The sequence below is a fragment of the Rhododendron vialii genome, chromosome 3a (genome assembly GCF_030253575.1).
Source record: "Rhododendron vialii isolate Sample 1 chromosome 3a, ASM3025357v1".
NCBI lineage: Eukaryota > Viridiplantae > Streptophyta > Magnoliopsida > Ericales > Ericaceae > Rhododendron > Rhododendron vialii.
Window position 1 is genome coordinate 33,810,253 of NC_080559.1, and position 27,408 is coordinate 33,837,660.

At 37.6% G+C, this 27,408-nt stretch overlaps 3 protein-coding genes and 2 long non-coding RNA genes across 23 annotated transcripts; 3 read left to right on the forward strand and 2 right to left on the reverse strand.

Annotated features, from left to right (window-relative positions):
* Window positions 1-329: 329 nt before the first annotated feature.
* Window positions 330-13,528, forward strand: LOC131320216 (uncharacterized). 3 transcript variants are annotated; one of them, XR_009198158.1, is made up of 4 exons: window positions 330-475; window positions 1,436-1,519; window positions 2,433-4,085; window positions 13,514-13,528. It is a non-coding gene; the product is annotated as an uncharacterized LOC131320216 (long non-coding RNA). The 3 variants fall into 3 exon arrangements; XR_009198160.1 differs by lacking the exon at window positions 13,514-13,528 and adding an exon at window positions 4,764-4,778 and having other exon boundaries at window positions 2,433-4,073; XR_009198159.1 differs by lacking the exon at window positions 13,514-13,528 and having other exon boundaries at window positions 2,433-4,151.
* Window positions 5,137-9,377, reverse strand: LOC131320214 (uncharacterized). Of its 17 annotated transcripts, none has more exons than XR_009198154.1 (3): window positions 9,038-9,358; window positions 7,223-7,280; window positions 5,137-6,553 (listed from the first exon to the last, which is right to left on the reverse strand). XR_009198154.1 is itself a non-coding variant. In XM_058350843.1 (3 exons), the coding sequence occupies exons 1-3, from the start codon at window positions 9,187-9,189 to the stop codon at window positions 5,585-5,587; spliced, it is 354 nt and encodes a 117-aa protein (XP_058206826.1). In that variant the 5' UTR covers window positions 9,190-9,377; the 3' UTR covers window positions 5,137-5,584. The 17 variants fall into 17 exon arrangements, 4 of the variants coding, with proteins under 4 accessions (XP_058206826.1, XP_058206827.1, XP_058206825.1 ...); XR_009198153.1 differs by having other exon boundaries at window positions 9,033-9,358; XR_009198152.1 differs by having other exon boundaries at window positions 9,045-9,356.
* Window positions 9,929-11,939, forward strand: LOC131320219 (uncharacterized). Its single transcript, XR_009198163.1, has 2 exons — window positions 9,929-10,028; window positions 10,970-11,939. It is a non-coding gene; the product is annotated as an uncharacterized LOC131320219 (long non-coding RNA).
* A 3,287-nt stretch (window positions 13,529-16,815) lies between the features above and the next one.
* LOC131321357 (uncharacterized protein At1g15400) lies at window positions 16,816-17,154 on the forward strand. Its single transcript, XM_058352343.1, has one exon. It carries the CDS (start codon window positions 16,816-16,818, stop codon window positions 17,152-17,154), a length of 339 nt encoding a protein of 112 aa, XP_058208326.1.
* A 4,179-nt stretch (window positions 17,155-21,333) lies between these two features.
* Window positions 21,334-22,805, reverse strand: LOC131320220 (glyoxylase I 4-like). Its single transcript, XM_058350846.1, has 3 exons — window positions 22,546-22,805; window positions 21,943-22,048; window positions 21,334-21,589 (listed from the first exon to the last, which is right to left on the reverse strand). Exons 1-3 carry the CDS (start codon window positions 22,698-22,700, stop codon window positions 21,359-21,361), a joined length of 492 nt encoding a protein of 163 aa, XP_058206829.1. The 5' UTR covers window positions 22,701-22,805; the 3' UTR covers window positions 21,334-21,358.
* Window positions 22,806-27,408: the final 4,603 nt, after the last annotated feature.

Below are 27,408 nucleotides of genomic sequence, written 5' to 3' on the forward strand. Positions count from 1 at the left end.
ACGGTGTGGCCATATCTATTTTCGTAAAAATAAATTCACACTGATCGTTTTCGATTATCTATCAATGAGTGTTTGATTCAAATAATCTTTATTGAGATTTATCTTCTTGACAAGCACTGCAACATGAATGGTTTTGATTACAGAGATAAACTGGAATGAGCTTACAATTCGACAAATTCACGTTTTAAAAGACTTCTCACGTTGAAGATGCGAAGTATTAATGAACATTGGCGACGTCGTTTCGTAGATACCTCCCGTGTTCAATATGCGAGCTTCAAATGAAAGCCGGCCGCCCTTTTGAAAAGCTCGCGTCTGTCATATGCAGGTTCACGCTGCAGCTAATCCAGTTGCCAATCTCTCTCTCTCTCTCTCTCTCTCTCTCTCTCTCTCTATACATATTGTTGTATTTCACTGAATCTTAGTTCGCAAACGGGCGTCGATCTTTTGCAAACTGATTCTAGCCTCACGTTCTCAGGTATGCTAAAGCTCAAGTTTATCAAAATGGTATACGATTCAAATTCTGCTATCGATTTCCTCATTGTCTAATAAAGTTCAGATCAATCTTCTTTCTCGTTGCTTGGATTCTTTTTTCGCAACTCTTGTTGTCATCGCCTATCTTTATCACCAAAACTACTCCCTAGTTTTGTTTGCTCGTGTCATTTTTACCCCCAAAATAAATTACTTCCGGAGATAATTTTTTCGCTTGAACATTCAACAAATTGGAAGCACCTTAGTTTTTAGGTCAAAATGACACAGCTTTACATAACAAGCAAATAAAATGGGATGCGGAGTATCATTTTTCCTTTCATTAGATGAACCTCTATGGAATATTTTCATTGTTTGGATAAGTTTCTGTATAGGCGAATTTGGAAGTATTATTGCCCTATAATGATTAGCAGCTGAATCTTTGGCTGTGGTTGGTTCTCTCTGAATGGAGTTCGATTGTGATTTCAAAAGGTTTTATTATTTCACAAGCTGTTATTGTGCCATGTCATTTTAGATGGTTTTAACTCTCTAGTTTTGCAAAAGTAGATTTCGAGTTTAGTTCTTTAGTTTCCTATGTGATGTAGGTTTCTTGTGACACGTTGTTTTGAGTTTACTTCTGTAGCGTTTCTATCATTACACATAAGTATATCTATTAATTGGAAAACTGTAATATGATATACCATGGCCGATAAAAAAAAAGAAAAAAATGATATACCATGAGGTTGTGTCGTCTGCCGAACACAAATGGAAGAGTTCTTACTTCTTACCCATTGAGAAAATTATACATCGGTAAAATGCACTCTAGCTGTTTTCAACTAGAATAAGATCAGTCGACCAAGTCTGTATCCATATGTGATAAGTACGGCGAAATTTATTTACACTTGGTGAATTCAAGACCTTGTATATTGGCGAGGGGGTTGCATGTTTTAGTGAATCTTCACCTTTGCAGATCGTGAGGCTCAACCCAAGAGACTGCTGGTACTGGCTGGCTTGGAGCTATATTACTAATCCTTCTTGTGCTTTTCAATACCCTGTAAGATGTTAATTGTTATTACCTTTAGATTGCTTTGTTCTGTATATATCTTCTTCGCGTTCTTCAGTTTTAAATATGAGGCATTAAGGCATAAATGAGACCAACCTTAGGAGTTAGGACACTGGGACAGACCCTTAAACTTGATGCAAAAAGTTCCCATATTGACTTGGCCTTACGCACAGCCGCTCTACTTCAAAGATTCAGATATCTCCACATCCTATTCCAAACTTGCTGTCAAAGTGAGCTATGCAAAAGAAGACAATTTACACGAACGCAACACCAATTCATCATGAAACCAAACCAAAGTAAACTAAGCCTTCCAATAGGACACGTGTCATCAAGATGACCTAAAAATATGTGGTTCACGCCAAGAAAATGCCTCCTTGAAAGGAGCCTTCGAACTCAAAATTCATTTCAATCCCAGCTGTGCCCATCCGATCAAGACTTGTTTGATAAGAAGCCACCTAAAACTAAGTCACTCGTAGAAGGTCTCCGGTGAAATCTGCATTCCTTCCTGATTGATGAGCACTTAAAACGCCCGCAAAAGCCTCCGTAGATGTGAATACGAAATCCAGCAAATGTCAACTGAATACACAGGTGTCAAAATCAGCAACGATACTATGGCATTTCTTTCTTTCGCTTTCATTACTCTCTCTTATTGTTTGGTTCTTGGGAGTTTTTTTTGTCATCTACTATTTGTTTTGTAGTTCAGTGGACATAAATTACTTGTCAAAGTAATGAGACAGCTACACCAAGGGAACATCAAACATAGCTAAAATTCTGTGATTTACATTAACAGCATATACGAGTCCACCATTTTAATGTCTTTAGTCACTCATCTATGGTCGATGAGCTTCATCTGAATTTATTCTTGCTCCTTTTTTGTCTTCTTTCCCATACAGCCTTCATACAGCCTTTAAATGTGCGTACTGAGGTGTCTTCTGAATCTGCTCCTCCCCTATATCAGTCCGCTGCACCCATGAGCAAGTTAAAGACCCCCTGCTTTTTTATTCCGATGGTTTTTGCAACAAAGGTGACAGATGCCCTTTTGTACATGGACCACTTGAAGCTGGTACACCTGCTTGGAAATCCTCAAAGACAGATTCTGCAGTCACTGGTGCACCTTCCCTGGAAAATAAGACATCCACGGTAAGTGATGCCAGATCTGCACCAGTAGAAATACTTCCTAATCCATCTGAAGCTGCTTCCATGAGAGCAGCAGAACTACAGATTAAGCCAAAACCATATGTCCACTTATCAGCTCATACTAACATCGAGAATCAAAGTACTTCTCTTGTTTTGTCCACATTTGAGTGTCAAGAAGCTCCAGTAGTTCGGTCAGAAATGCTGCTTCTAGGGACAGATTTAGTACGAAGCAGATCTCTTGTATGCACTGATCAGAGCTTGGAAGAGGATGCAGTTGATGGTTTTTTAGAGAGGGAGGATCGTCTCCTGGTTTTTTAGAGAGGGAGGATGCGCGCAGTTGATGGTTTTTCAGAGCTCGGAAGAGGATCCAGAATACTTGCTTTCCGTTGATGGAGATAGAAGGGGACTAAATGGTCATTTCTCGGGGTATGATTATGAAGACTTGGTTGAGGATGATCCTACGAATCTTGAGGCACGATTGTATTATAAGCCATCCAGATATGATTCTTCTGATCAATGAGAGATTTGACTCCATCAGAGAATTTCACAAGCGCTCAAGGGAGAGAATGTTGGAGCCAATTTTCCTGCGGAAGAGGAAATCATTTCCTGCAAATTTGGGAGCTGATGACCAAAGAGGTGGGGATCTCTGAAACCATCTTAAGAAACACCGAGGGTTATTGATGGTCGACGAGTGACACGTTTCTCAAAAAGGAACAATACTTCTTTTCTGGCTGAAAGAATCCTAGAAAGGTCTCAAAAACTTGGGAATCCGCGACTGTTTGGGAGATTGAACTCTGAAGTGCATAGTGATAGAGTTGATCATTTAGCAAGTATGGGAATTTGTTAGGTCCAAACAGCCCCAGACAGCAATATGTGGAAAAAAGGCGCCTAGACAGATCTTCTTTCATCTGAAGTCTCTGGAAAACCAGTTTCAAGGAAGAAGAGATCCACTGAGGGGAAGTCTAATGTGTTTTCTGGACAGAAAACTCTTGATGAAATCAAAGAAGAGAAGAGAAATGCCAAACCGAATGGGAATTCTTCCGGCAGGCCTGGGAATTCAAGCAGAACTACATCAGAAGAGTTTCAGGGTCCTAAAACCCTGAGTGAAATCCTGAAGGAAAGAAATAAGCTGGGTTCAGTAATTGCAGCAGCTAAGCTACTTGAGCATTAGGAATCCAAGCCGAATCATGGTCATCAAGTCGAAAGTGAGAACTGCTTTACAAAGTTAACACCGATAAACAAGTATTTGCTGCTTCTAGAAGATGCTCACCAGTTTTCTAAAATTTTTGAATTTTTTGAGATTATGTTGTAGCTTCAAGAAATTACTGAGTTAGCATTACCGGTGCGAGATATTTGTTGCTTCCTGATGTATAGCTAGATTTTTTAGGGACTTCAATGCCTTTTCTCTGTATGGATTTTGGTCATGGCCTGACTACCTAAATGGTCCTTACAAAATACAAGTTGTGTCAATTTCGTCCCTGCAAAATTTTTTGTTTCAATTTCATCTTTACGTTTTTAGAATCAATTCAATGTTGTCCTTGCCGTCATATCCCTAACGGCAGAACCCCCTCCGTCCACCCCTACCTGGCCCACACATTTTCCCCCCAAAACCCACCCACTTCCAGACCATTGTAAGCCATGCTTGAATGGTTGTTTTTCTAAGACATGCTTGACTGGTTCTTTTTGTAAGGCATGACTGATTCTTTTTGGATGTTAGTTTTTAATGGAATGACAGTGGCATGCTTTGGCTCAATTGGCTTGTCATTAGTTGTAGCTGTATTCTTGCAAACTATAGAATTCATTTTGCATTGTGATGTAGTAGCCAAAGAGGAGGTGGTTCTACTAATAGGTAATTTCGTAAATAACTAACCGAGGAATTTGGCTTTGGGCCCACTTGGGTTCGATCCGAAATGGGTGGGTTTTGGGGGGAAAAGTGTGTGGGCCAGGTAGGGGTGGACGGAGGGGGTTCTGCCGTTAGGGATATGACGGCAAGGACAACATTGAATTGATTCTAAAAACGTAAGGATGAAATTGAAACAAAAAATTTTGCAGGGACGAAATTGACACAACTTGTATTTTGTAAGGACCATTTAGGTAGTTAGGCCTTTGGTCATTGATACTTGTGTTATGGTTGGAAAGTTCGCTTTAGAAATCCATCCATGTTATACCAACTCAGCGTGCTATGTTGACATGGTCACGACCATTTCGAAAATAATCGCAAGATGGGTGGGGCCAATATGACCCAACTTGTTTGATTTTGAAGTGGCTAATACAGAGTAATTTGATTTTGGAGCTCAAGATCAGCTGCACTAAAAAGTGAAAAAAATTAGAGAAAAGAGCTCGGCAGCTACTAAGACAAGAAGTAACGAATGTGTAGCATCTTAGTTGCTCAATTGGTTAAAATGTTAGGTAAGATTTTTAACTCCAAAACGCAAAAAGAGGCTAGCCATAATAAATAATTGGATGAGATAAAACTGCAATGGGAGTTTTTTCTTTTTTCACGAACAAGATCATCCTTTTAGAATAAACATTACAAGCATAGTAAAGCCGCTCTAGCAAATCATGAGCAGGCTTAACATCCGGTCTTTGTACCTTAATAACTTTTAAAAAATTAAAATAAGAACATAGATAACAGAAAAAAAAAAAGAAAAGAAAAGAAAAGAAAAAGTGCATGTTGAAGAGAAGAACTAGCTTTATTAGGCCCTTGAACAAAAACCAGGCAATCTGTGTGAATGCTCACTGCTTCAATCCCATTGTTGATGGCCCATTCCAGCACTTGCAACCCTGCCGTGATTTTCACCAAAGACGCTGAAGATGCTTGAATAACTTCAACTTGTTGCATCAGATTAGTTCCCCCTTCTCGCTTTCTTGCTCAAGCAGCAGCACCACTCATCAAGTCGGACTTCCATGCCCCATCTGTCAAAAATAAAAGGACTCGGCCATTCCTCTTCTACATTTTACTTCAAAAACGAAGCAGTCATAGTACCAGCTCCCCCGAACCTGCAAACAGACTCTGACCTGTCCACATTCAACATCTTCGGCTTGAGCTTGAGAACTTCGCAACTGCAAAACGAGCTAAAGAATCATCTACTTTACAGCAGTCCCCACTAAATAGCACACCTTTACGGCTTTACGCGTACACCAAATAATCCACATTAAAAGCACCGAGTCCCAGATTACTTCTTTGCTCGGTTCTTCCTTAATCCAACCTGCAAGCCACCAACCACTGGAATCGGATCCCCCGCATCAAAATTAAAGCCCAGAGGTGAAGCTCTCTATAATCTTTTGGAGAAAGAACATACGTTCTATGGTCTCCAACACACTCCCACACATTGGACATTCTGGCATGACCTCCATTTTCCTTCTAAACAAAGCATTGTTAACAGCGAGGATACAGTGGATTACCTTCCAAATGAACAATTGAAGCTTGGGTGGAAGCCCAAACCTTTCCCCAAAGATCAAACTTGGGCTGGTCCTCTCTTAGAACAAGCACATGCTTCTCAAAAAACTGCAGCAAGTAAGCTGATTCAACAGTGAAAACAACATCCTTGGTATGCTCCCATGCAAGTTCATCCTCAATATTTCTTCGAAGAATATACAGGGACAATCTACTGTTCCACCTCCTCTGGAAACAGAACCGAAACCAATGTGCTCCTCCACGAACGAGTCCAAGCATCAAACATATCCGCCACCTTGAAATACACAAAACTATGCTCCATGGCTTACCACCATATAGATTGATGGCATTTGCGATCCATTCATCACGAAACGCACTCACCTGTCTTCCATTCCCCACTCTCCACTTCAAGCCTTTTTGAAGCAACCTCTTACCCCACATAATACTCCACCCTCAAGAGGATGAAGAAGTAGCCAAGGTAGCAAGAAACTCTGAGCAATGACAATATTTACCCAGAAGTACAGAAGAAAGCAACGAGTCCAGATTCTTTAAAATACGCCGCGCAATCTTAGCAAGTAAGGCTTGGTTGAAAAAAGCCAAGTCTCTCAAACCAAGCCCTCCCTCGCGCTTTGGTAAGCAACAAACACTCTATTTTCGCCAAACCATCCCTGCTTCCTTCTCTCGAAACCACAACAATTTCATCGCCACATGCTTAACTTTATTCAGAAAATAAATAAGAGCATGAAACCTCGAAACACAAAGAGTAGGAATAGCCAATAGCACATGTTTAACCAAATCAAGCGAAAAGCAAAGGGTAAAAGGGGCGCCTTCCAGTTAATCAACCAACTCGATCCAAGACACGTGAAAATAAACTCCCGCTACTTCTAGTGAGATTTCAATTGGACCCGAAGCAAATGACAGGATTTGCCACACAACAAACTCCAAAGATCCTTTTACATAAATCACCTTCATCATGCAACCTATTTGGACTCGCAATTAAATAATTCAAATTTCGAAAAGTTAATGTATTGGCCCGCTTGTTGACAATATAAATCAAGGACCCAATTTAAACACCAGGGATGATCAATATTATACTCCATAAACAAAAAGCAGCCATCTGCAAATAGGAGATGGGAAATGGGAGGACAGCAAGGACTTACAGCGATACCCTTACAGATGTTGTTCACAGCAAATTCTTCCAATCCATATGAAAAACCCCTGACCCACCAGTATAAATAAATAGGGTGAGAGTGGACCCCCTTGCCAAAGACAGCATGCTGCAGCAAGGAATGATTTCCATTGACAAAAACTGAAAATGGAACAGTTGTAATACATTGCTTAACCCAATTGACCCAAGTCTGACCGAAGCCCATTGTTCTCAGCATATTGAGAAAAAACTCCCAGCTAACTCTATCATAGGCCTTGTTCATGTCAAGTTTAAGACCAAAAAAGGATTTCCTGCCTTTAGACTTCTTCCGAATAAACAGTAACGTTTTGTGAGCAATTAGAATATTATCCAAAATAAGCCTGGAAGGGACAAAGCCATTCTGAAACTTAGAAACCAAATTGCCGAGAACCGCAATGGGTGTTGTTTCAAAAAGGGTCGCATTAGGATTGGTTCAAGAAAAGATACATCAACTCTAATATGACATACAATTGCTGGCACAAGAGGAACCAGAATTTTCATGAAATGCCGACAAGCCTTTGTCAGAGAAAATACATGGAAAGTTCTATTTTTAAATCGACAGAAACCAATTTGCTAACGGGAAAAAGTGTAAATCATCCAAGGGGAAAATGAAAGGAAAAATACAACTATAGGCAAAATTATATTTACAGTAGTTTATCAATGCAACAAAAGTCAGCCTCCTCCCAGATTATATTATCCTTATCCTGCTCTCCCAAAGTACTCTTGAATGTTTGACTCATTTACCCTGCATCTTTTGATTCTATTGTCTAAAATAACATGACAAATGCATATAGGAAAGGCCAGGCAAATGCCGCAAATCACAAGTATGCCAATCTCTATTATAATAGAGGATAGACAATAGCTAATGATCACCATTTTAGAGAGATTTATTGCCCGGTGGCACCTGCTGCTCATAAAAGTTGTCTGTGAAGTGTACAAGCAAATTGGTTCAATTAAGTTAAACTTACTACATTATGTAAGGTTCTATATCAGCAGAACATGATACCGCATGCATATGAATACATACTTATCGCTAATTGAGGAAACGGGAAAATTGTCTCAAGTCCGAGCAGATGACAGACATACTACAAATATTTTCAGGAAAAAAAAAATTGGACAAACCGACAAACTCAAGACCATGGGGGATAAATGAGTCGAACAAGCCAAGCAAGAAGTTGATCATGTTTGGTTTGAAAGCTTAATGAGCTTCAAAAATATGTTCAAACTTAGCTTGTTTATGAGACGAGCCGATCTCGAAGGAGCTTTAATTGAGCCAAACACAAGCGGATCTCGAACGAGCCGAGTAGTAGCTTGTTTGAGCTTGGTTTGAAACTTTAAGGAGCTTCAAAAAGTGAAGGCTTTACTCTCCCTCTTTTCTTTTGTACTTTTTTTTGTTCATATTAATTATTTAGGTAGAAGGAAATCTGGAAGTTCACACAAAAAGGGTATCTTCAAGGGATGAAGTCCAAACTGAAAGCAATCAATCCCATTCTAAGAACCTAATAAATATCTAGCAAAAACCAGTGCTCCGCAACAGCTAGTACATTAATTACACACAAAGTAGTTGACAATTGCCTCAATTTGAACAGGAAATGGAGCAAGAAATTTCTTGTTGTCGCAGATTAATTGTAAAAAGATCAACAGATTAAGGTAAAATTCAAGAGACCATGAAATCTCATATAAACACAATTGTTGAGACCATATCAGCAGTTCCGTTTTCGTTTTTGTTTCCATGTGCGATACTATTGCTAAGAACAATGAAAGCTACACAAAATCGAAACTACCTTACTGGTTACCCGTTACAATGGAAAGAGAATCCAGAAGCTCCTTTCTGCTGAACAACCTCTCTCTCTCTTTCCGTCGAGGACGTCCATTCGTCGGAGTGAATTTACTCTTTGATATCAAATGGGTTTGATACAGTGTGGCCAAATCTATTTGCATAAAAACAATTTCACTCAGATCATCTCCGATTATGCGTTAATCAGAATGCGATTAACATGATCTTCAACATGATTTATCTTCTTAACAAGACCTACAACATGGACAATTTCGATCATAGAGATAAACTGCAATGCGATCACAATTAGACGAATTCGCTTTTGCAGTTCCTATAAACACAGGCCACGTCGTTTTCTGCTGAACAATTCCTCTATCTCCGTCAAAAAGGGTTTGTTACACTGTGCTCATATCTATTTTCGCAAAAACAAATTCACATTGATCGTCTTTGATTATCTATTAATGAGTGTTTTATTCAAATAATCTTTATTGGGATTTGTCTTCTTGACAAGCACTGCAACATGAACAGTTTCGATTACTGAGATAAACCGGAATGAGCTTACAATTCGAGAAATTCACGTTCTCAAAAACTTCTCAGGGCGAAGATGCGAAGTATTAATGGCCACGGGCGACGTCGTTTCTGGGATACCTCCCGTGTTCAAGATGCGAGCTCTAAATAAAAGCCGGCTGACGCTCTTTTAACAAAGCTCGCGTCTATCACATGCGAGTTTGTAGTGAGCGGCACTATGTGCAACTAAGTTAAAAGCTCGCGTCTATCACATGCGAGTTTGTAGTGAGCGGCACGTGTACGTGCATCTAACCCGTACAGTCGTTGTCCCCAATTCCGGTTTCCCCCAAGATCTCTCTCTCTCTATACATATTCCAAACGGACGTCTGCCCTCACATTTTCAGGTATGCAAAAAAGCTCAAATTTCATCTAAATTGTATACAATTCAAATTATGCTATCGATTTCCTCAGTGTCACGTTACCTAATTTAGTTCAGGTGGATCTTCTTTCTCGTTGCTTGGATTCTTTTTTGGCAACTCGGTAGTTTTGTTTGCTCTTTATAGAAAATTGTGTCATGTTTACCTCAAAAACAAATTACTTCCTGGGATAATTTTTTCAATTTTTCTTGTATTGATCTGCAAAAATATTATGAAATTTTATGATCAAAAGCACATTATTTTTTAGGTCAAAATGACACGACAAGCAAATAAAATGGGCCGGAGTATCATTTTTTGTTTCCTTAGATGTACCTCTATCGAATATATAGGCGAATTTGGAAGTGTTATTGCCCTATATTGATTAGCTGTTGGATCTTTGGCTGTGGTCGGTTCTCTCAAAATAGAAATCAATTGTAAGTAGATTTTATACCACAAGCTGATATTGTGCCATGTCATTTGAGAAGGTTTTGACTGTCTGATTAAAAACTATATCATTCGTTCGAAAATGTTAGGGGCACATCAAGTTAATCTAAACTTTTTGAAGCAGTCATGTCATACATATCTATTCATATTCTTAAATTAAATAAGAAATTCAATTCATTATTCATTTTTCGTAGTAACAAGAGAACCTTATTTTGGTCGTCATCGTGGGACTACATTACTTTTCCATCAGTGCACACCGTCTTGGTTATTGCTAGTATATGCGTAGCACACAATGACTGTGTTTTATGCGATATGTAATACTGTTATGCAATCTAAGGGGTTTGAGTGTGGGAAGGCTGTAAGTGATTTTTTCAGGTGTGTGTGAGTGGGCATTTTAATGTCGTTGTAGATTGTCTGGTTGCTGCTATTGATGAGTGAATATAATCATGCTATTAGACGCTGATATGACTCTGCTACTGCTACTGGTATTGCTGTTGCTGTCGTGCTGTGATGATTTGGTGATGCTGATGCTCTTGTTGCTGAGAAATGTTACTGATAACGTAGATGTCTATTGCAGCAGAGGAATGTTGCTAAGGTGTACTGCTTAATTGAAATTGCTTCCTGAGGCACGATTGTATTATGAGCAAGAGAGAGATGATCTTTTGATCAATTTGATCATAGGGAGAGATTTGATTCCATCAGAGAATTTCATGGGCGCTCAAGGGAGAGAATGTTGGAGGCTTGGATCCAATTTGGGAGCTGATGACCAAAGAGGTGGGGATCTCCGAAACTATCCTATGTAACATCGTAGGGTTATTGATTGTCACGAGTGACACGCTTCTTGTAAAGGAACAATACTTATTTTCTGGCAGACAGAATCCGAGAAATGCCTTGAAAACTAGGGAATCCGTGGCTTTTTGGGAGATTGAACTTTGAAGTGCGTAGTGACAGAGTTGGATCATTCAGCAAGTATGGGAATTTTTTACGTCCAAACAGGACCGGACAGCAATATGTGGAAAAAAGGCAGCCTAAACAGAAGTTTTTTTCATCTGAAGTCTCTGGGAAACTAGTTTCAAGGAAGAAGAGATCTACAGCGGAGAAGTGTAATGTGTTTTCTGGGCCGAAAAACTCTTGATGAAATCAGAGAAGGGAAGAGAAAAGCCAAAGAGAGGGGCAATACTTTCAGCAGGCCTGGGAATTCAAGCAGAACGACATCAGAAGAGTTTCAGGGTCCTAAACCCGAGTGAAATCCTCAAGGAAAGAAAGAACCTCCCTTTGTAATGTTACTTCTCTAGCTTTTTTCCTCCTAAGGAAATTTGTAAGGTCTGTTAGCAGAGGTAATAGAGTCCTGGGTTGGACAGCCTATTTTATTGGTATATATAAAGACATGGAATGCTAAGATGTCAATTTTGAGTTTGAAAGTCAAATTGCAACGTTGTCGATTGAATGAATGATTTGGCTTGCCTTCATCTACAGAGTACCCTATTATTGTTGCTAAGGATTTGTGCTACATTGTCTTCTCTTTGAAATAATTAGGTTTCAGATTATGTGCGATTTGTGCCTGTTGGTTTTTACCTTTGGAGACTGATATTTTTTTTCTTTTTCCTTTTTGGCTGTCCATTTCCTTCTGAAGTTGTGCTGCTTCTGGCTCTGGGAAGTGGAAACAATTAGGCATTTTGTTTATAAAACTGAAGGATCGTAAGTTTAAACACCTTAATTTGTGGTTCTCTCTTACTGTGCTGTGTAATTATGCCTTTGGAGGCCTTGACTTCCTCACATGATATCATTTTGTCTTGTACTAGGCTTCACATTCACGGGCTATGCTAGGACAATAATACCATGTTAGTTTGCACTACCGTTATGACTCGAAAAGGTGCACAATGTTTGATTTGGCTGAGAAAATGGGGAGAACCTTTTTTTCTGATCTGGTGCTTTGTTACTTAAATCTATCAAGATTGATCATTTCTATTCCCCTTGCCAATTGTCCAACCAACGCAAACACTATCTCATCAGGCCAATACAAGAACACAGAGAGTGTTTGAACTCATGTAAACAATTAAAGACAACCCAATTGAGATGGTATTCATAATGCATATTAAGAAATCCATAATTTCACTTAAAATTCAACGTTAAACACGAAAAATACATTGAAATACTGAACTCCAACAATGTTGGCTAGAACAACAAAAGATGATATCAGGGGATAAATAGGTCTTGGTGCACTGTCCTGAGCAGGAACCCACTCAGCTTTCCACTTTCTCTCCACCTGCGCCAAACACAAATGCAGAAAATGAGAGAGAGAGAGAGAGAGAGAGAGAGAGAGAGAGAGAGAGAGAGAGAGAGAGAGAGAGAGAGATACCAGGGTTTTGCTTTGTGCTGATATTGGAGCTGAGGGAAGCAGAACAACCAAGTTTGCAGAAGTTGAAGTTGTAATATACATGGGTACCAGTAGCACTAGATTGGGGAATTTTAGGGATGAGGCAATCCTTTAGGCACTGAAAAGAACAATCAAAAGGAGAGTGGGGAGGCACTATCATGCACAAAACAAACATCCCAATAGCATTCTTTGAAAGTGGTGGTGGGTTGCCCCTTCACTGTATAATATTCTGTACTAATCCCACAAATTAGAACTAGCACTAGCACTAGCACTACTGCCCTTAGTATTCGTCTCTCCATCTCCTCTCTCTCTCTCTCTCTCTAGTAGAAAATAGAACAGCCACAACTCAGTTGCACCCTCCTATACGTGTTTTGTGTAAGGATAAGTCTCACTAAATATGAACACTTCAAAAGGAGAAAATGCAGCAGCTAAGCTAGTTGAGCATTAGGAATCCAAGCCGAATCATGGTCATCAAGTCAAAAGTGAGAATAGCTTTACCAAGTTAATGCCGATAAACAAGTATTTACTGGAGTTTGCAGAAGAAGCTCACCAGTTTTCCGAGTTTTTTGAGATTTCGTTGTAGCTTCAAGAAATTACTAATGAGTTAGCCTTACTAGAGCGAAATATTTGTTATTTGTTGTTTCCTGATGTATAGCTAGATTCGTTAGGGACTTCAATGCCTTTTTCTCTGTTGTGAATCACTTGTGATCATGTTCTTGAGACAATTTTGCTGTATGCATTTAGTCATTGATACTTGTGTTATGGTTGGAAAATTTGGTTTACATATCCATGCATGTTACACGAACTAAGCATTGCTATGCTGACACGGTGGTCATGGCCATTTCGGATATTAATCGCAAGATGGGTGGGGCCGATACAACCCACCATTTTTGTGTGTTGGGTGAGGGATAAGGCTCGTCGCCTAACTGGTCGAGAGCACCACGTGCACATTTCACCGAATCAATTTGATGTCCTCCAAGCCCAAGGGTCCACATTTTCTTGGTGATCTCTAGAACTATTCTTCTGTGTCTTTTATTTCCTGTCCCCGTTTCTTCTGGTCTTGTTAACCTTCTCCAAGTCTATGAATGCCTCTTTTCCCTCTTACTCATTCATTGGTGGTGTTCCTTAAACCCTCATTCGCTGTGTTCCTTCAGATGATTAGCCTTTCTAAGATACTATCGGCTCCGGTCATCGAGTTTGAAATTGTCATGATTTTCTCTTGAGCCGAGGCGACTTATCAAACTCTTTCGCTCCAAAATCAAGATTTAACCAAAGCATATTCATATGAAACAGACCAACTAATTCATTATTAAAAAAGCAATGTCAATTGGAATTTTTATCCTTGTCATTTCAGTCACTTTGCTTAGCAAAGAGGGCTGGACCTACCTTTGTACCAAATTAATTTCATTCCTTATTCTCTTCCAGGAGATACTCTGAAGGTTTAAGCCAAGTACTAATTGTATAAATGTGACAGGAATTTATACGTATCTTGTCCTTCGGATACCCCACCGCGAGCAACTATAACAAGAAGATCGCAAAACAAAAACAAATCTGTCGTGGACCAAGTACACAAAGAGTCATCTCCGTCAAAGTAATCAGTGATGCGAAAATATAGCAGGATGGCTGTCATTATTTACGCTCTTTTTTTTTTTATACCTTGAGAGAGTTAACCGGTCTTGTATATTTAGTCGGACTCCTCGCAAGTGGGCGGTGGGATTAAGCCCCAAAGATTGATCGAGGTGCACGTAAGCTAGTCTGAACACCTGAGTAATTAAAAAAAACTGGTCTTGTACATTAATTAGTGGTCTTCGATTATTGTTAAGTAGTTTTCAAATAGTGGTGACCCTATCAAACCACTTTGGCTAATAGCCGAAGAATCAGTCCAATTGTATATACGTGTAACAAATTGCAGGGCATTTGTTTGATGCCGCCTTCTTCATTTGTGGAGTACTGCCATTTCTTGAAAATTCAGAAATGGCTGCCATGTTCTTATTATTAATGGCTTGAAATGGCAACGTCATTGTGGTTGTGGGACCCAGCTAAAATAAAGTCCGTGGAGGAAAGAAAAAATTACCCCCGTCAAAGGAACAAAATAGGAAGGCAGTACCAATTAACAGAAGTATGTGCAAGATGGTGTTGCATATTATCCCATCGAAAGACATCATTCCATCGCTTGAGGCGGATATAAGAGGTGTGTCGTTTGAGAGAGTTTAGTTCTGTTGTTTATTTTTCAGTGTACCCAAAAAAAAAAAGAAGAAGTATGTGCATGTAATATTAACAACACCCAAATCCGAACTTTTCAGGATAGATGGATTCTGCTAATGTCACATTCGAGGGAGATTAATTATGATGGTCGACGCAGCCCGCATTTTGACCAAGCAAAAAAATACGCCCGAAGGCCCAATTTGATTTGTAAAATTCAGATCAACTCTTCTTCTGTCCCTAACTAAATATTCAGCGCACAAACCTAAGTCTTTGAAAATATGCATTTTTTCATAAAAAGAATAAAAAAAATCATAAATCAATAGATATCAATGAGTTTTGTTAAGTTGTGAATTTTTTTGATTTTTTTAACAATTTTTTTTTAAATCATAGATTTGCGCGTCGAATACTTATTTAGAGACAGAGAAAGTACTACATATGATTTCGTAGGATGAAGGAATCCACGGAACAAATATGATTTCGTAGGATGGCGTTCCCTAAGATCTTGAATTATTTCATGTTTTACGTGATTAATTAATTATCCAAGCAGATATATATATATATAATCTCTTAACCGTTTGTTGTATATTCAAATACTAAGTAACGGTCAACATTATACTACAAACTACCATGTCTAATTCTGCCAATCAAATATGACCTTGGATTTTTCCCCTAATTATTTACCAACAGAAAGAACTTCGAATTGGGGATGGTGCTGCGCAGTGGTGTGAACAGCACCGTGCTGCGCACCTCCGAGCAGTCGAATCGTGCATTCGACGGCTCGGATCTCATCTTGGCAATAAACGGCTCTCGATCGTTGATTGTAGAGATGAGATCCAAGCCATCGAATGCATTTCCGATGGTTCGAAGGTGCACAGCATGGCTACCCGAAGTCCAAGAACTTCCAACTAACCATGTAATTAAGCATAGCCCCTTGTGACTTCAACATTCTCCCAAATGATTAATGTCTCACTACTTGATTAATTAATGACTAAGTAATAGGGGCACACCCCCTATCTGTTGTTGTGGGGCCCATTCACATTATTTCGACTAAAATCATTTTAAAGGAAAATTCTATAATTTGACGGGTCCAATCTCTCCTGTTCCTAAAATCCTTATGCCTCTGTGCCGAAAGATTTTTGTCTATTGGATTGTGTGTGTGTTTTTTTTTATGTTTTAAATTTAACAGCCGAAAAATTCCTCGCCATAAGAGTTTTCGGCACTTCGACTAAAATCATTTTGAAGGATAATTCTATAATTTGACGGATCCAATCTCTCATGTCCCTGAAACTCCTATGCCTCTGTGCCGAGTGATTTTTCGTCTATTGAATTGTGTTTTTTTCCATGTTTAAATCCAACAGCCGAAAAATCTCTCGCCACATGAATTTTCGGCGCAAATGATCATGCCTCAGCTCGGCATATGCATGTCATTTAATTTCTTGATCTCATGTTTCTTAAAATCCAAAACTGGTCCCACAATTTTAGAGGTCGCACCGTCCCACAGTTATTTTTCACACAAAAGTTTAGCTTACCATAATTAGTGACACTCAAAGTCTCAAACTAGAATAATTAATGTAATAACCTCAGCCCTTTTTTACCACGTGAGCTAACTTTTTTGCTTTCCTCAGAAACAAATATTCTTAGGTGGACAAGTCTGACCAGTGACCACCCCCTTAAAATTATTTCTTGATTATTTTTGTCATTTTCCCACTCCCCTATACACCTATCTGGTCAAAGGAACTAGTCTCAGATCAGATAAATAGGCATCTATCTACTTCTCATTCAACAAATTAACACCAATATCACATAGAGAGAGAGAGAGAGAGAGAGAGAGAGAGAGAGAGATGGATTTGCAAAGGTCTGTGACATCGTATAGAAGATCAGGGTCGTCAGGGTTAGTTTGGGATGAAAAGCTATATTCAGGAGAACTCAAACGAGTTCCAAGGCCTAAAGATGAAGTTGATGATGATCAAGAAAAAGGAGAAACCAAATCTTCAGTGCCAAACAGGCCTTCACAAGTTCGAGTGGAGCAACGACAACATAACAGTATGTATCGGACCATGAAGGAAGATAGGCCCACAAGGGAACCCCCTTCCCCAAAGGTCTCTGGTTGTGGGTTTTGCGGCATGTTTGGCAACTCAAAAAAGACCCGAAACCGTAATCGCGCCAACCGTAAGCGGTAGGATATTTGTACGTGTTTGTTTTGCTATCAAAAGTGAATCTGATGCTGCCAAACGCTGCCTTTAGAAATATATTCTGTCTTGATATACTTATATCATATATACGCAGGAAAAAGAAAAAAAAAAACAAACAAACAAACGTTAGTTCTGGTTGTGATTTTGATCTGTGTAAATCACCGTGGCCTAGAGGTGGGCTTAGTTTTTGGTTTTGTGGTTTGATGTAATTCTTTGTGTATACTTCTTGTGTTGATTTTTCTCTTCGAGCTGGAAGTATGATTGCAAGAAAGTTCTCTCTCTCTCTCTCTCTCTCTCTCCTGAAGTCTGCTAGCTAGCTGGTGCCTGGTTTCCGTATTCAACAAAGATGGGCGTTCTCATCTGGTTTTTTGACTTGTATTTTCTGCCATGCACGTCATAGTCTAGCTTGGTGGCGTGGCGCATGTTAGCTCTTCTTGTGACAAATCTTGGCAGTGTAAACATTTGTTTTCTATAAATCAATTACAATGCATCCACGTCGTCAAAACAATGGTTCCAATTAATAAAACATGACGACATGACGCAATGTAATTAATTTGGAGAGAACAATTGTTTACGCCGTTGGTGTATATAATTTATTCTCTTTGGCAATGAGAGCAATATTAGATACCTACCCAAGAAAACAATACTCCACATCCCTAACGGCTCGTTTGTCGAGTGTTTGGGTGAATAAGGTTTTGGATAGAAGAGAAAAAAAAACTATTATATATGTATATAGAATATCCCATGATACATATACATGTTTTCAGGCCTTCAGTATCATTACATCCCGATATTAGTGAGAAACAAAGTTGCCTCATAACGATTGATGCTATTCATTTTAGATATGCTCTATTAATGTGGCTGATTTGACTGTTCTAGAAATTATATCGTGATTTTTAAAATTTTACGATCACAACATCAATTTGCGATGCGTAATGCTGAATAAGTCAGTTACTATTAATTATCATTATTGTTACACATATTCTATGATTTAATTCATGCGGTTCATAACTAATCATTTATAGTAAAAATTAATAAATTCTTTTGTGTAGAAAGAAAGGGGGGAAAAAAAAAAAAAAACCCTCATCAAGCTTTCATAGTAGATAATATACCAAGCAAACCAAATTGACAACTCTAAAATCTTTCTACATCAAAAAATAATGACATAGGAAAAGATAAAAACTACAATCTTGCCTAGCTGCATTTTTATTTATTTTTTGACAAGGCCTATCTGCATTTGACATATATTACTCAAAATGATGTAACTAGTGTCGTTATCTAACAACAATATATAGGTAGATTTTCCTTAGCCAACTAAAAATACAAATACACACACATATATACTTTTTTGTGGATGTAAGTTTGAATCTCACGAAAGTTAAACATCCAAACTTTTGAGCCACTGAAGGTTTGCTCGGTTGTTAACTTTGGAATCTCGGATTCTCGAAATTAATTGAGGTAAGCTGACAAGAACATCATGTTATTTATAAAAAAATAAAAAAAGACGATGACTAGCATACCTTCATTATCCACGACCATCTTATAAATATTACTTCATCCGTCCTTCATTAATAAATGTTTGGCCTGCAAACCTAGTCTTTTAAATAAAAAGATATTTCATCCATCCCAATTTAATTGTCTCTCGTTTTGTTCTAACCGGCTAAAAAACTAGTTATATCTTTAAATCCATAATGAATTTCATATCGAATATGGATCTTGTTTGATAGATCTCGATTAGTTCTATAATACAATATTTTCAAAATTACCTAAAACATTATAAATTACAAGATATAATCAATTAAAAAGTGGCACAAACTTCCAAAAAGGACAATTAAATTGAGATAGAGGAAGTAATTTTTTTTATTAAAAAAATTAAATTTTTTTCACAAATCAACAGATATCAAATACTACTCCTTTTAAGTTGAGAAAAAAAATAGAATTTTTAAATGAAAAAATGATTTTTTTTAAATTTTAGGTTTACGAGCCAAACACTTATTTAAAGATAACATTTTTGCAAATCAAGTAAACTTACGACGTTTTCCTTGCCAACTAAACATTTTGAAAGTCAAGTAAACGAACTTTTTCTTGCCGACTAATGCAGCTGTCTATGTTTGTACCTCCTTAAGCCTGAAGGTACTAAATAAACTAGCCTTATTTGTTACTCCCTCCGTCCCATAATATTTGTTCGGTGCGCAAAACGGAGACGTAAAAATAATACTATTTTTGTAAGAAAAGTTGAAAAAAAATTCAACAATTTACTAAATCTCGACGAGTTCTTTTAACTTATGAAAAAAATTTAAATTTTTTCTCGAAAGAAATACATTATTTTGTAGTCCTCATTTCGCGGACCGAACAAATATTATGGGATGAATGGAGTATTTAATTTGATGTTATGAAAAATGTGTTAAGCAACATACTATGTAGTTGAGTGATAGACGGCGCCTTGGCGTGACTTATATCCAAAAATCAGCATTCAAGCAATTATTTGAACCGTTCAATAAAAAACTGTTCGAAACTGTTCGAATCAAGCTAGCCATTTCCGATCTTTTTTTTTTTTGGCTGATTTCTCGCGGGTACCCTTAAAATCACGTTCTGATCACATGGAGCGGCTCGGATCATCAAAATTTGATCGGAAACTATGAGGTATTTTTTTAGGTGTTTTTTTGAGTGTCCTCAGAACCGCCCCGTGTGTATATATATACACACACAACAAATAGGTCAAAAACGAGCTGGCAAAATTAACGTTGGTCTTAATCTGTACGCATAATGAGTCTTAATCTTCTGCCAATAACGATAAGTCCATAAGCATAATCTGCACATAATTAAATTCAAATCTGAAGCATTCATTTCTCCTTTTCTGGATAATTGGTCGAGATATATAATTAGAATCATTGTCGAAAAATTAATAGGTTGATTTTATCCGACTTTAGAGTGGGTCGCGAAGGATCGGGAACTTGAGCCCACAATGCAAGTCAAGGCCGGCCCGTAACAAAATTAATTTTTGCACCCCTTTTATTTATTTGTAAATTGTAATCTTTTTTTTCACCCGTAAAATATTAAAGTTACAATTTCACGTGATTAAGGATAAAATAAAATTAATGCGAAAGGATGTAAAGAAAGTTCGCGCGGAAATAAATTTTCTTCTCGTATTGGGTTGTGGAAACTGATTACGGAGTACATTATTAGTTAACTATATATCCCTTTGGCGGATCAAAAAATATATCCTTTTTTTTTTTGGTAATACATGGTGTCTGAGGCTAATTTGTGCATACTTCGAACTAATTTCTACAGCCTTCACACACCCATTTCACGCACTTATGCGTGGCCTCGTGGGATGGGACGCTACCAAGGGGTACGCGGATCCGGGGACGCTACCAAAGGTAATTTATCTCTTTCTGCAGATAGAGTTGGGACAGTTACAGATTTGTAATCATTAACAGTATTTTTTTGAACGGCTTTATCCAACAACATTAACAGTACGTCAGTTCCATCTTTAAGGAAACTATTTTGCGCAAAACCATCATATTTTCTTTTCTTTTTTTGGGTCCAACTTCACATTTTGTTTTCATCATACAAAGTTAATTTACCCTTTCACTTGGACAAAGATAAAATACATACATATATATACACACACACCAGGGGCTATTCAGTGTATAGATTGTTTTTCTCCCAACATTACAACTATATATATATATATATATATGTTCCGGTGCGGGATCTCTCATTTTATTAAAATGCGGGACTCCCCTTCCCGATTGAATTTCGATGATCCGAGCCGCTCAAAGTTATCAGAACGTGATTTTAAAGGTCCCCATGAGAAATCAGCAAAAAAATTGACCGGGAAGGGCTTCATCCGAGCAGTTTTCATTTAACGGTTCAAAAAAAACTGCTCGGATGACCCCCTTCCCGGTCGTTTTTTTTGCTGATTTCTTATAGGACCCTTAAAATTACGTTCTGCACACATTGAACGGTTCGGATTTTCAAAATTTGATTGGAAATGAAAGTCCCTCATTTTGTTAAAATGAGGGATCCCTCACTTGAAAATTCCTATATATATATATAAATAAATCCGCTAACACATACAAATACACGAACCAGTCAACAGATTTGATCTTAACCGCCCATCTACATCATCAAAATGATAAAAATCCCCCCTTCGATCATGTCATTGATCATTCACCTACACCATTCGTCAAAGAGACGAATTCGTTCCTGCTGCACACTTGCAAGAGCATGATCGGACGGTGTCTCCGGACAGTGGGACCACGGGCAGGTTGTCGCAATTGCAAATCTCGATCATCGAGCCGTTGGGATCGTGGAAGAACAGCTGATCGACGTAGATTCCGCCCTCCTCAACCCTGCTCTTCAAGTACTCTATCTCCATTTCCTTCAATTTTTTCTCAACTGCTCCCATGCTCTCACACTGCAGCCACACCCAAAGGTCAATTTAATTGCAAAAAATGTCCACATTTAAATGAAAAGACATATATACTCCTAGTAAATACTCCACGTGAAATCAAAACCTAAATAAAAAAGTCAAAGAAAACTCCACGTGAAATCTACCCAACCTACACCCATCACCCATGCATTATTTCATATTTTTGAGTGGTTACCAATCTTTGTTCGGTTTGAATTTTAAGAGAAGTTTTTGAAAATATTGAGTGAAAAAAGATATATAGAGAAAACTTATTGAATACCGTGTTCAGAAGTTTTGATCAAGATCCTAAAACGAACAAGGCCTCAGACTCTGTGTGTGAGAGAGAGAGAGAGAGGTACTTGGAAAGAAATGTGATTATCTTTGGGATTAATTTGTCTAATCTTGGGCATGTCATCAGAGTCTTCCGATTGCAAAAGGTGTATGCCGACACCAAAATTGAATAACCTGCACAGAGAAATAAATACGATATGCATGTAGACAAATTCAAAAGGAATTAAAGATGGAGCAAAATCCCATGAAAAAAAAATTAAATTAAACAACAGAAAAAGATTAAACGGTACCGTAATTATTTTCTTGTTGTGTAGTTCTAAATATTAGTATATAAATAGCAGGAAAGTCTACAATACACACATCTTAAAAGGGTGTACCATATGTACCTATTTTATGGTTCATTCATAACATTTTAGTGTATTTCGTAACTTTTGTTCTAAAATTCATAACCTTTCAGTAGTATGATTTATAACATTTTCGTTACAATTTATAACATTTTAGTATATTTCGTAACTTTTATACGATTTGTAACTTTTTAGCAATACGATTCGAAATATTTTCTCTATAATTCATAATATTTTGGAGGTGCATATGATACACATCAAAATAAGAGATGTATACTTTCCCATAGATAGCTAACATTTGAGAATATATACAAAAATGGTACGTACCAAGCTCCATCAAAGTTAAAGGAATTAGGCCTCTTGATTTGGGAAAACCCAAGAACGTTCTTGTAGAAATCCAGGGATTCGTCGACAGAGCGACAAAGAAGCGAGATGTGATTCAGTGATTTCAAGTTGAGGGGGTTTTCCCTGTTCTCCTTCATGATTTCCTTGCTTCCACAGCTAAGTCAATGACGTACGTACAGAGTAAACCAGAGAGAGAAAGCTAGCTAAAATGCAAATATGAGAAGAATGGAGGGAGATATATATATATATATATATAGCGGTGTTGATCTCTCTCTCTCTCTCTCTCTCTCTCTCTCTCTCTCTCTCTCTCTCTCTCTCTCTCTCTCTCATTGTGTGTAATATAAGCATGAGGTTATTATGTTTGTTTCTTAGGTTCTATTTGGAACCTGCGGAAAGAAAGAATTTTTTATTTTAAAAAACTTCCTCTCCGTGTTTGGTTGTTAAAGAAAGAGAAGAGAAAGTCTCAAAAACAAATGCAATTAACTTTCCTCCTAATTCCTCTTTAACTTTCCCACTCATTTCCTTCTTCCTTACATGTTAATTAGTATTCTTTTTCCACTTCTTCAATTCCTCAGCTTCCAAACACTTCTTCAATTCCTCAGGTTCCAAACAGAGCCTTAGGCTATACGTGTTGTTGTCTATTCTCCGTAGTTTCCACGTAGAAGATCCAACTCGAAAAGGTATTACCTATTTTTTTCCCGTGTGCGTTTCAAGAAAAACGTAAATGACCATCCATAATTTAAAATAGTTGTCTATATTGCTAAAGTGTATGAACAAGTATGAAAATACATGATCATGTGCATTTGACTAACTTTTAATTGAATTACGATCCCCAGTTTCACTATTTCATTTTTGTTATCACATTAATCACCACGCATACAATAAGCAGCCGGACCCAATAACTTACGTTCAGTGGAGGATATAGATACCAGTAGGGTCAGTCAAACTGTGACACGATAACAATCCCATCTATAGATATGTAGAGACAGTGAGATGATTGATTTTGTATCTAAAACCTTGAGCATATTCTACGCTTTAGAAATAAAATAGAAATGTTCCAACATGCACATACACAAGCTGGCCCGGATATCGAGTTATTAAAAAAATTGAAATATGGGTTCCATTTGTTTCGATGTAAAATGTTTTACAACGTAAAATGTTTTTTCAAAAAATAAACTTCAAACTTTATTTTTCGGTGTTTGGTTAGCACTTGAAAATATTTTCAGAAATTAACAAAATAGTGTAAAGAGAGGAGGGGCTTAAATGGTGGAGAGATCTGAGAATATTGGAATTGAACGTGGGTTAGGACTAATGATCGAGGAAACTGAGCAGTGAGAATTGCAGTAGAAGGTACGTAATGGGTTCATTTCGGAAAGTAACTTACGGAAGATTTAAGAGTAAGTCATTTTCATCAAATTGATAGAAAATATTTTACATATAAAATATTTTTCTAATTTTTTACACAAAAAATAGGTAAAACATTTTACGCCCAAACAAACAGAGTCATGATCTCCAATCTCTAATGCTTGCCCGGAATATCGAGTTATCAAAAGAAAATGTTAGATTTCTTGGAGAAGTCCAACCTAAAACTAATTGGCAATAGGTGGAGTAACTTCTAGAATATATTAACCAAGCTTGGGTGGCTTAGATGAGCGATGTAGGATTAAGTCTAACAGAAAAAATCGAAATATGCGCTCCAATCTCTAACGCTGTCGTTTCCTGATACACCGTTGAGTATGACTAGAAATTCTAGTTTCTTGATATAGGACTAGTTAATTTGGGCACCTTTTTTAGTTAGATGTTAATTTGACTAACCCCAACCATTAGAATTAATTTCTTCATCCTGTTTACCAATGAAATAGCTTACATTCGGACAAGCAGATCTTTTGTCATCCTCAAAATAGGTGTATTGATGTGAGAATTATAGTTTTCAACTGATGAAGCCGTTTGGAATTTAGAAACAAACTTATGAGGTATTTATGTACGTCATATTTATTGTTCTCAAAAATTTTCGTATCATGTACGAGGTCAATGATCTAGTTTATTGATGCGGACTCGATCAAACATTTTCTTATCATGTACGAGGTCAATGATCTAGTTTATTGATGCGGACCCGATCACCCGGGATGAAACCCACAAAAGAAAGTACGAAGGACGACTGTTGGAGGGAAATCTGACCGGATCATGCAGTGACGGAACCAAGAATTCAGTTTAGGCAAGATCGGGATTTTGCAAGAAAAACTTTACATAGTCATACAAATATGGTGGTTTTTAAAGTCTCGGTACTAATTTCTTACATAGTGCTATTACATTTCAATTCAACAAATATATTTATGTTGGTATGTTCATCTGATAAAAAAAAATATTGGGGTGTTTATAATTTCCTAATTTTTATCTTTTTATTTGAAGCTCATTGTGATTTGTTAAACTTTGAAATCTCTGTCAGCTATAAAATTCTTAATGGTATATATAATATATTGTGTATGAACGAATATGATGTATGAACAACTATAAAACAAAATAAAATCTATTGGATGAAGGGTTTAACGTAAGTTCTTTCGCGCGCAATTGCATATATACTTTGAGAGATTTTATGAAAATATATGTTTATATGGGATATCATTCGCGATACCTAGACTTATGATGCTACATACACTACCATTCATCCACTACACCATCCACTACATTTTTTATGCGGCTCACCCCGGCTCCAAAAAAAATACATAAAAATGTCCATAAATTTTAGAATAATATCTTATGGGGCCCTGTAAAAAATCAACTCCAAAGAATATCGGTAAGTATTATTTCTTGATTTGTAATGACGAAACTGTTTAACTGCACCGTTTCGCCCCTACAAATCAAGAAATAATATTTACTGATATTTGTTGGAGCTGATTTTTTACAGGGCCCCATAATATATTATTTTAAAATTTATGAATATTTTTCTGTATTTTTTTGGGACACAGGGTGAGCCCTACAAAACATGTAGTGGATGATGTAGTGGTTAAATGTAGTGTACCTAGACTTATTGTTTAGTATAGGGTAAACTATAGTTAACCCCCTCTAACTAAGCCTCGCGTGCACTTTGCCCCCTCTAACTTCTTTTTTTGGCACTCAACCCCCTCTAACTAACTGAAATTCAAACGGTCATAATTTCAAACGGTCATAATTTCTTCGTCCGAAATCGAAAACATGCAAATTATATATCAATTTCGAGGTCTTGAAGTCAGCTTTCTAATGACAACAAAATCACATCACGATTCAAAGCACACAAAAAGTTATGATCAAAAGAGTAAGGGCTGGTAGACAGAAAGACCATTTTGATCATAACTTTCTGTGTGCTTTGAATCGTGATATGATTTTGGTGTCATTAGAAAGTTAACTTCAAGACCTCGAAATCGATATACAATTTGCATGTTTTCGATTTCAGACGAAGAAAGTTATGACCGTTTGAAATTATGACCGTTTGAATTTCAGTTAGTTAAAGGGGGTTGAGTGTCAAAACAAAAAGTTAGAGGGGGCAAAGTGCACGTGAAGCTTAGTTAGAGGGGGTTAACTGTAGTTTACTCTTTATTATAATCTCTTCAAAATCTAAATAAGCTCAGCCCACAGATTTTGGTAGGGGTGGAAATTTATTACACGACTAGAATTCGATACGAAGTTAGCAGGTTGGAGTTGACTATTTTTGATACGAAACACGTATATGACACGACCCGAGCACACGATTGCTAAACAAGTCAGGTTCAGATTCAACCCGCCTAACCTGAAAATGACACAGCTAACCTGTTTATTTATCTGTGTCGACACGTTAACCCAAACCCGAGACGTTAACCTAAACCTATTTATCTTTCGGGTTCAAAAGTTATAGTGTCATACATGCAGTAGTTTCATTCCGTCCATGAGAATGGCTAATTGTTTGTTTGAAATTGATTAAAAAGTTGAAACACAAATAGGTGCAAACGGGTTATGTAAACATGTCATTGGAAAAGCAAAGGGTTTTGTGCAATCGTATCTATCCATGTCGTGTTCGGTTTACACGATTATAGCGGGTTGTGTTAGGGTTGAAATTCTTGACATGTTTAGCCAATTAAACAGGTCAAGTTATCTGACACGAACTCAAATTAACACAGCACAAACATGACATGATTTCCAATCCTAGATTTTGGTATGCACATAATTTCCTGGTTTGCAATCAACTTCATGAAACAACCTTTATGTATTTAGTCAGTGTTATGGCGACAGTTTTTTTTCTTCCTCGTCAAACGAAACTTTTATAAACTCGAAAGGGATACATCGAGAGAGTAATGAGATAAGCATAGAAACTTAAATGAAAAGAAAAATAAAACAAACATCCAACAGAAAGTTATAGCGACAGATTCGCTCATTATACTTTCTTTATGGTGCGATATTTTCTAATGGAGTAAAAGTTTTCCTAAGTGGGCAACTGTGAGATTTTATAAAGTTCTTAGGTTTTAGCCTAGTAAATATATATATCCACTTGACCACTTGGCAAAACAAATCGCCAAAGCCAGGAAGGCTTATTCGGTGCACGGGACCAATGCTCCGAGGTCTCTCTCCAGCACATTGTGTGGAAGGAAAATATTAGGGTCCATAAAAACAAAACATGAAAGTGTTCGGAAAAGTGTAATGGGCGGTCGGATTCACTTGTACCATCCATTACACTTTTCCGGACGGTACTTTCATGTTTTGTTTTCATGAACTCTACCAAACTCCTTGTGTGCAATGTATTACAGGAAGAGGTCATGGAGGTGTCGGATTTGCTAAACGTGGGTTTGGTTTATTTTGTGCTTTCGTTGATTAGGTTCGACCTGGTATGAGCCGTGG